Genomic DNA, 9,512 nt, shown 5'->3' with positions numbered 1-9,512 from the left:
AATTCATTTCAAAGAAAATGAAAGGCCACTACAGCAGTTTATCGCATAACAATATTATGGAGCCACAAAAATGACTTGTTAGTGCTGCTTTTTCTTTATTTGGGTGTTTTTCCTCGATCAACAACAACAACAATAAACCCTATGTAATCTCACAAGTGGGATCTGGAGAGGGTAGTGTGTACGCAAACCTTACCCTTATCTTTAAGAAGGCATAGAGGTTGTTTCCGGTAGAGTGTTTTCCTCGATCAGGTTTTACTAATATGAAAACATTATTGTAGCATCAGAATATGAAAAACTTTATCTTTGTTGTGGTCCTGAAGCATCAACATTTCTAACATACCAAATACAGTTCATCAAAAGAAAAGTAAAAGGATTGGTCCTCCACACAGATTAGGCAATAAGGTATATGGAAGTGGACATCCACATTGTGCAAGTGCAGATCAATCATATTCGCGTTCTAGCATTTAGAAAGCAGACTGTATAATGTACACATCAAACCGTAACCAGTTAAAACAAACCACCGACAGTACACTAGAACACATACATGAAGCATTAACCATTCACATTTTCACAACCAAATAGTAATTGTTACCATCTTAGTCAGCATAGAAAGTTGTTCCCTCCTCTTTACCGCCAGGCTTCTGTCCGCTCTGTCATTGAATTTATACGACTCAAGTTGCTTATTCCTTTAGATTTACTATCATTTCCCAGAGACTGAACTGTAGTTGGCTCTAAATCAATTTTCAGAACATCCTTCGTCTGATTAGAATCACTTGACTGGCCTATCCTTTGAGCGTCCTCTTCAAAGTTTGGACCTTTTGTCATACAGGCTTCTCTTGCCATGGTATCAACATGGATAGGAGTTCCACAAGATACACTATCGTCGGATTCCTCTGAAGAAGTTGTATAACTAAGATATTCATCATCAGTGTTGTTATCTACTCGATTAGATTCAGATACCCTGGCTGAATCGGGCTCTTCTACAGTATACACCTGCTCAGTCGGTTCATCTGATTCATTGGTGCTCTCCAGAGATAGTTGCGGTGGACTTTGACGACCATTCTCATCAGGCCGGCCTAGGTTAGAAACAGAAGCTGGTTCAATCAGGGAATCTTCTCTTTCTTTTAAGGTCCTTTCGATGAGCGTCCTCAAGAAATTCATTACTTGGACAGCATACATCAGTGCAGTCAACGGATCTGCCATCTGCAAGGAAGAAGATTAAAATTACTACTTATTATACTGATCCAGCCATTAGAGGAGAACGGTGGGCAGATATCCACGGAAACAGAACCAGTTTAATGGTTCAGATATTAATTGATTTAAGAAAAAAGAAGAAATAAGAATAGCAACTTGTTCTCACTTGCGGTATTTTTCATTTCATTTTCTTTCAAAAGTTATGGACTAGATTCATATTGAAAATGAGTTGCCCGTTTAAAAAAATAATGGTAGGAAACAATACAACTGGCTTTCCAAATTTCAACTCATTCTCTATTTGCTTAGATATAAACTCTCAGCTTATGGAAGGTAAACCGTCCGCTTGGAAGTTTCATGCCAGTATTGAGGAGAGAACCCCCACCTCCCTCCTCTTCGCAAGTTACTAATTTTCCCCATCTTGTTTCTGTTATCTTTTTTCAATTTTGGGGTTTCAGAGGGGGGAGGGGGGGAGGGTCATGTTTATGGGGTTTACTTATCTCGGCTACCAAAGGGCAAATGCCAACAATGTGCATATAGTCTCAGAAATTACCTGTGTCATGTTAGGAGCAAACACCATTGCGATGTTGCGCGTATTCATCTTGTTAAGGTGTTCTTCCTGGACAACATCAGCCATGAGATTGATAGCCCAGTCCAGCAGAGCAGCTTCTGTTGGTGGCAGAAGTCTCACGAGTGCAATGCTGTCCTCTTCTAATTGGCATTGCATGACCTGCTCGGGAGAAAGTGTATCCAACACCCCACTTGGCAGCTCCCTGAACCAAGCCTGTTGATTTACATGATGTCAAATCAAGGATAAATATACCACCAACAGGTTTTCAAATAACCAACACATAGAAACCATGAAACATAAAATGCTAGATTTACAGCAGAAACATCACAGTTCACAAAATAACCATAAACGTCAAGGACATAAGGAAGTTGTCTAATTGCAAGCCTGTGATACCAGTCACTTTAGTGAGACAAATTTACAGCAGAGTCATAACATGCAATTATGTAGACTTTTACTAATTAGGTGCATTTTAAAAATCATAAGCTTCTAGAGTTTTGCCTTCATTAATCAATCACATGATTTGGTAGCCCATGGTAAATTTTGACAAGCAAATAAGCAGCATTGCGGTATTTTTCACTTGCGGTATTGAAAATGCTAGATTTACAGCAGAAACATCACAGTTCACAAAATAACCATAAACGTCAAGGACATAAGGAAGTTGTCTAATTGCAAGCCTGTGATACCGCGGTCACTTTAGTGAGACAAATTTACAGCAGAGTCATAACATGCAATTATGTAGACTTTTACTAATTAGGTGCATTTTAAAAATCATAAGCTTCTAGAGTTTTGCCTTCATTAATCAATCACATGATTTGGCAGCCAATGGTAAATTTTGACAAGCACATAAGCAGCATTGCGGTATTTTTCACTTGCAGTATTGAAAATGCTAGATTTACAGCAGAAACATCACAGTTCACAAAATAACCATAAATGTCAAGGACATAAGGAAGTTGTCTAATTGCAAGCCTGTGATACCGCGGTCACTTTAGTGGACAAATTTACAGCAGAGTCATAACATGCAATTATGTAGACTTTTACTAATTAGGTGCATTTTAAAAATCATAAGTTTCTAGAGTTTTGCCTTCATTAATCAATCACATGATTTGGCAGCCAATGGTAAATTTTGACAAGCAAATAAGCAGCATTGCTTCGATCTTAAGTTTTGGTGTCATCTACTGCAAGTATACAAGAAAAGAATGAAAGAACATGTTAGATTTGAGTCTCTGACTCCCAACTGAAGGAAGCCAGAAATACAAAATTTAGAAATGCTTGTAAAACTGGTCAGAGAAAGATGCATGTACCAGAATAGAAATCTAAAATCTCTATATATTCGTCAATTCTAGGATATGATCAGAGCTGAGTTACCAAGAACTACAAAAAGTAACTGACCATGTGAAGAGTAGGCTTATTATTTCCACTTTTCTTATTACCTACACAGCTTTGGCAAAGAGGAAGCTTACAAGACTTTTATCGCTTGTTTGTGCTTAAAGCTTTTAAACCTCCAAAAGCGGCCAATAGTACAATGAGTTGCTTATATCATTGAATGAGGCACCCAGAATGCCATTATCTGATGACTATAATGGAATTAGTGCAAATGTTCAATCAAAAAGTCTCTTTGACATGCTGCATAACTTTGAGCAAGGTATCATATTATATGCTATCCAACTGAAACATTTCCTTTTATCATGAATTTGTAATTTGCAGCACAATTTCAGGTTTTCCTAAGCACAATATATATCGTAGAAGGTAAGGTGCGCTTGTGTGTTAAAACATACCCATAGGAAAGAGTCCACGTTCGTGCGTACACATGTTTATTATGCATGAATGCCTACATGAACAGTATTTCTGTGTATGCACTAAGGGTGAAATATGTTAGATAAGTCTGAAGAGATATATTCGTCAATTCTAGGATATGATCAGAACTCAGAAGTCATACGCCTTGAGTTACCAAGAACTACAAAAAGTAACTGACCATGTGAAGAGTCGGCTTATTATTTCCACTTTTCTTATCACCTACACAGCTTTAGCCAAGAGGAAGTTTACAAGACTTTTATCGCTTGTTCATGCCTCCACAAGCGGCCTGTAATATTCAAATAATGGGTTGCTTATATCATTGAATGAGGCACTCAGAATCCCATCATCTGATGACCATAATAGAATTAATGCAAATGTTCCATTCAATAAGTCTCTTTGACAGGCTGCATAATTCTGAGCAAGGTACCATATTATATGCTATCCAATTGAAGCATTTCCTTTATCATGTATTTGAAATTGCAGGACAATTACAATTAATTTCTTATAAGGTAGGCGCACACACCCATGTGAAAAAGTGGCACATGTTTATGACGCATGAATGCCTACAACATTAATGGTTTTTCTATGCATTCACGAAGGGTGAAATATATTAGATAAGTCTGAAGAGATATACCTTAATGAGGCCTGCCAAACAATGTACATCAATCCCATCCGGAACTATTCCCCTGTTTAATTGCTCTCTAACAAGCTCCTCCTCGCTGTTTTCAGCATTTATTCTGAAAATCCCTTCTGCCTGCTCACGTACAAAAAACTCGGGTATGATCAAATGAACAACTATAGGACACAGCACTACTCCTCAATGATGATAACAATGACATCCAATAATATTGTTAATGCAGTATTTGAATATTCGAAAAAATAAGACAAAAACGCAGCACGCACCTGTAAACCCCCTTGAGCATACAAACGCCTTTGCATTAGAAGGAGAATAGTTGGAACGCTATTCCCACGAGAGTCGAATGATAACTGCATGGACTCCGTTGACACTCCAAATACAGTGGTACTACAGATGGAATACCAAAGTCAATAGCACTTCAAGATGCAGTCATGCTTATAGAATAGTTTATATCTGCAGGACTATCATGATGTATAATACTGGTAACATCATAATAATCTTCTATCCGCAAAAAGTCCAAGCAACTCACTAAAGACAGAAATGGAACTGTAGCAGTTTCTTTTCATGAAGATGCTTTCAATGAATCCTAATTATCTTCAAGGTCTACTAGCTGGAGCAGAAATAAAAGATATGTCGCCATAAATATATAACTAAAATGTTACAACATTTAATGCACTCCAGTATTACATTTCTTTTTAAATCAATCACCTATGACATTACATTGCCGTTTTTTAAGATCATACAAATCTTTTCACATAGTAGACAAGTCTGCTAGTTTATTAAAAATCAAAACAGGAGAAATTTTATTGAAGACCAAAACAGGAGCAGTGAGTAGCTATGTTGCTCGGACTCTCCAAAAATGTTTCCTTACATGTCGGATCCTCCAAAAATAGTGTATTTTTGGAGGATCCGGCACGGGTGCGGCATCATTTTAGAGAGTCCGGGCAACATAGGTGAGTAGAACCTACAAAATTAGACAAGTCTGCTAGTTTATGATTTAAAAGAGAAAAAACATGCTTGTAAATACCAAAAAAGTGAGAAATTTTAATTTGATAAAGAGGAGATATGATAATTGCTATTGCTTTTAATGATAAATAGGAAACTGAGATGGCTATGTGCTCATTAATCGAAACTGCAACATAACTGGAAACTCAACAATTTAATGCAACAACCACATTAGTTTAGTTAGCTTTAAAAGCCTAGGGTAATATACTAATATGCAGAGAGCAACAAATGCAGTCAATGGTTCACCTACTGATGGAGGACTTTATGCACTAAGATAAGACTCACTCCCAATTCTGAATGATTTTCTGATGAAGTGATTACGTTTTTCATCATGTCACGACAAGGAACAACATAAACAAAAACAGCAGATAAATGAATCAAAAACTTACATTAGTTGGTGATTTCAGAGCAGAATATAACAAGAGAACATTTTTGCTACCAATGAGCCACGACCTCTAATGCAAATTAACATGATAAAGATCCAATAAAATTCCTTCTAATCGTCATTTACCAAAAAAGAAAAAGATCTCTTTCCAATTTACCTATAGATCAACACGTGAATGCTTAAATAAACTAGAGATATATGAAGGTGCTTTATTAGCATATAATTCGCTTTGTAATCTTATAAAGGTAAACCCACAAAGATAATCTCTTTTCCATATTTCACTGCTAAACTCTCTTTCAATACTTTCTTTTCTTCTGGATGATACAATATGGCCGATTGACTAGGATCGCACTTTCTCTTTCAAAAAAATGTAAAATAGGAAAGATTTATTTTGAAAATTTAAATTAATTGTTGTCTAAGGTTAAATATAGAGCTCAAAATGGGATATATGGTCAAGAACTAAGAATTAACCTATAAGGAGTCAATCACTAAATTATTTAACAATTATAGTTAGATTCAAAGTACAACAAAGACATAGTATAATATCTACTTGTAATAGACAGATGACTTCATCTGTAAAAATGTTGACCACATGGAATGTCTGCTCACGCAAGAAGACACTTTGAAGAATACAATAATGGTAGCGGTTGAGCTATGGAAGTGACAAACGAGAGATTTCAAGTCGGAATCCTACACCAAAAGCTGTGGTATCTTATGGACCTAACATAGGTCACATACCTCACGACATAAGATTGAAAGATCCAAACCTTCTCCTTCGGAGCGGAAAGGGAGCTACTTGACAACCCATGTGGCCGTGCTAGTGGGCTGAACCAACAAGCTGCTTGGTAGATTAGTCAAGGTATGCACAAGTTACCCCAAACACCACCAATAAAAAAAAAAGATAAATTCTATGATCTGATGCTCAAGTGTAATACCCCAACAATCTTTCCCACAAAATTCAATACAATAAGAGTACTGCAAACAATGAGATAAGTCTCAATTTCTAACGGGGATTGCAATTCTCAGTTTTTCCACCAACAAATTATTACTAATGGGAGGAACTTGGAAGAAGCAACAATTGTGGGAGAACAATTTACAAGAGAGATAAGGTAAGGGGGGTAGTTGTGAGTTTCAATAGAGATGTATAAGAAAGAGGTGAATTGGATGCCATCCTTGCAGGGAATAGACTTCAATCGCATCAAGTTAGGATCAACAATTGATTGGAAAGGGAGTCCTAAGAAGAGGAAGCCTGCAAACCTGTTGACAATTGTGCTAATGACACAGGGACCTGATGGCTTCACTATAGCATTTATCCAACAGCATTTGGGGATGTAGAAACAATTCCAACTTCTTCTAGATGGGAAAATTCAAAAAAGGCCTCAATGCCTCTTTTATAGCAATCATAAGAAAGGAGGGGACACCAAACATCAAAGATTATAAGTGTATGAGTCTAGTAGGAATTATCTATAGGATCATAACTAAGTGCTAGACGTGTCCGTATTACTCAGGAAGCTTCTGTGAAGGGGAGATGGATTCTCAATGTAGGACTTATAGCTAATCAACCAGTGTATCTCAAAAGAAAAGAAAAGAAAGGACCCCGAGAACATAACAAGGCGCTTTGCATGGAAAAGATAAATGCAGCACCAAGTAATAGGTGACTTCAATCACTTTTTTTTAATAACCGTGGTGTTCGGGCCAGCTTGCGTGCACCTCGACTAATTCCACGAGACACCTGCTATCTTCTACCAGCAAGAGGTATCAGGTAACTCTGTCCACCAAGGCTTGGACAGATGAGAAAAAAACACCTAATATTTTTGCCTCTGCTAGGATTTGGACTTGAGACCTCATCGTTCTCTCTGACTTCATTGACCACTAGGCCACACCCTTGGGTGCAAGACTTCAATCACTCGTAATGTATTGAGGTTGGATTTTCCTATCAAGCTTAACAGTACTGATAAAATTGATTATAATGAGACAGCACAAAACATAACATGTCTGCTTTTAATCTGAAAACCCAACCTAAGCAATCTTTTTAAAGACAGACTCTCTACAACTAACAACTAACTATTAAATACTAGCATTAACTATCTTTTTTTTAAGTTTTCCCTTTCCTGAGGTATCCTAACATATCCTCCACAACACATTTCACAATGTCAATTAAAGCAGGAACCAAAATAGCATAAGAGTAAAACTTCTGATTCCATATTTGCAAATGGTGAATTACTAAATCTAATCACCACAAAGGATATCAAGATTACTATATCACAAATTCTACAAAATTTTGATAAACTATAAAGTAAATCCTCATCAAAAATCACAAAAAGTAAACAATGTACCTAGCACTGGGGGCTCTTCTGGAAACTTCAGGCTCAAATTCAACAGGAAGACCCAAGAATCCATTGAACCTATCAAAGGTAACATGCGCAACATGGCGCACATTAGTAGGCCACCCAATTTCCATACCCCTACTACCACCACACAGATCTCCTCCTCCTTCCCTATCTGTCTTACAAGCCATCCAAAAACTCTTCCTAAACAATGTCACTAAAAGAGCTAATAAAGACAAATGATCTCTTCTTTCTTTATCTCTCTTTTTCTCCTCTATTTCTTCCTCAGAATCACAAACAGCAACCTCAGAACCCCTCTCAATTTCTTCTTCTACAAACAATGTGTGGCCATTGTGTGTAGGTGTAGATATTGAAGGAGAAGAAGAGGAAGGAGAAGAGGAGTGGAGGACCTCTGTCATAGCTGCTTTAAAGGGTATATAAAAATGTATCAAGAATCCAATAAAGAAATGATTTTTTTTGTAGATTCTTGAATTGAAATGTCAAAAACCCACCAAACCCAGTAAAGAAATGATTTTTTCCAGATTCTTGGATTGAAATGGTAAGAAACACCAAACCCAGTAAAGACCAATTCTTGGATTTTGACAAAGAAACTATGGTTATAGTAATGGAAGAGAAAAAAGGAATTGGATTTAAGAAATGGGAAAATGGGGTAAAACTAGTTTCTTCAAGTTAAGAGATGTGGGACGTGAGAATCATGAAGTCTGTCATATTGTTTATTGTTTCTTGAACTAGCCCTTTTAGTGGCGCGTTGAAGAAGCAATAAAGACAGAGTCTTTTTAACAGTACTGATAGAAAGAGAGAGAGAGAGAGAAATGCTTTGCTGTGAAGTTGGATTTGAAGGGTATTTGTTTATTGATTTTATTGATTTTGGGTTAGTGGGTGGAGAGGTTCTTGAATCTGAATCAGTATAGTTTTTGTTGGAGAATGGAGATTGAAGAGGAAGAGATAGAGGGGAGAGGAGAGAGAGGGGTACTTTTGGAAATTTATTGCTTCTACTAAATGTTCTTTATGGCGTCATCCTTGAGTGGCCAATGGATTCTTGCCATGTAAGCGTTGGCTCATTTAAGAGTGTGGGAGGAGAATATACAGCTGAGAAAAAACAACAAACAATACTTTAAAGAACACACATAAAAAACAAACTGAGTCACATTTTAATTTAATGAAAACGGCCTCACGCAAACATACAGCTTAAGATTGCGTAAAATAAATTCTTATTGTCCGGCCATTTTTCAAACCTTGCACATAATGAAGGCTTAGTGCACTGAGCTGTTTTTTATAACTTTAAGGTTGAATTGAAGTGAGAATATAATTAATTATAATTAATTGAGAAAAATATATGTAAAAAGTACATATTATATGTGTATTTATTGGTTTGATAAAGTACAATTTGTGAAAAAAGTGTTTTTATGGCAGCAAGGGCAAGAAATAGGTTTAATTTTGTTCCTACTAAAGGATATGGTCGGATAGATAATTCAATTCATCCTTAATTTTGGAACACAACTTAGATGATACTGACTTACTGAGTTTGTTGAAAAGGTATTAAGTCTACGATTATCCCAAAAGCGAATTTATAGTTATGTT

General features: G+C 36.6%; 1 protein-coding gene across 1 annotated transcript; it reads right to left on the bottom strand.

Moving 5' to 3' along the window:
* Window positions 1-434: 434 nt before the first annotated feature.
* Window positions 435-8,880, bottom strand: LOC104215520 (rho GTPase-activating protein 5). The gene is made up of 5 exons (XM_009765339.2): window positions 7,920-8,880; window positions 4,460-4,580; window positions 4,191-4,310; window positions 1,745-1,975; window positions 435-1,203 (listed from the first exon to the last, which is right to left on the bottom strand). The coding sequence occupies exons 1-5, from the start codon at window positions 8,327-8,329 to the stop codon at window positions 628-630; spliced, it is 1,458 nt and encodes a 485-aa protein (XP_009763641.1). The 5' UTR covers window positions 8,330-8,880; the 3' UTR covers window positions 435-627.
* Window positions 8,881-9,512: the final 632 nt, after the last annotated feature.

This window comes from Nicotiana sylvestris, chromosome 11, assembly GCF_000393655.2.
Source record: "Nicotiana sylvestris chromosome 11, ASM39365v2, whole genome shotgun sequence".
Classification (NCBI taxonomy): Eukaryota; Viridiplantae; Streptophyta; class Magnoliopsida; order Solanales; family Solanaceae; genus Nicotiana; species Nicotiana sylvestris.
This window is presented reverse-complemented; position numbering and strand designations above follow the sequence as displayed.

What these genes read in the sequence shown, in the direction of transcription:
- LOC104215520 (XM_009765339.2), bottom strand. Translation starts at nt 8,329, where the DNA reads ATGACAGAGGTCCTCCACTCCTCTTCTCCTTCCTCTTCTTCTCCTTCA. An exon ending in ATGCTCAAGGGGGTTTACAG is followed by an intron (nt 4,311 to 4,459) that starts GTGCGTGCTGCG and finishes GTACGTGAGCAG; the next exon opens with GCAGAAGGGATTTTCAGAAT. An exon ending in TTGCTCCTAACATGACACAG is followed by an intron (nt 1,204 to 1,744) that starts GTAATTTCTGAG and finishes TCTTCCTTGCAG; the next exon opens with ATGGCAGATCCGTTGACTGC.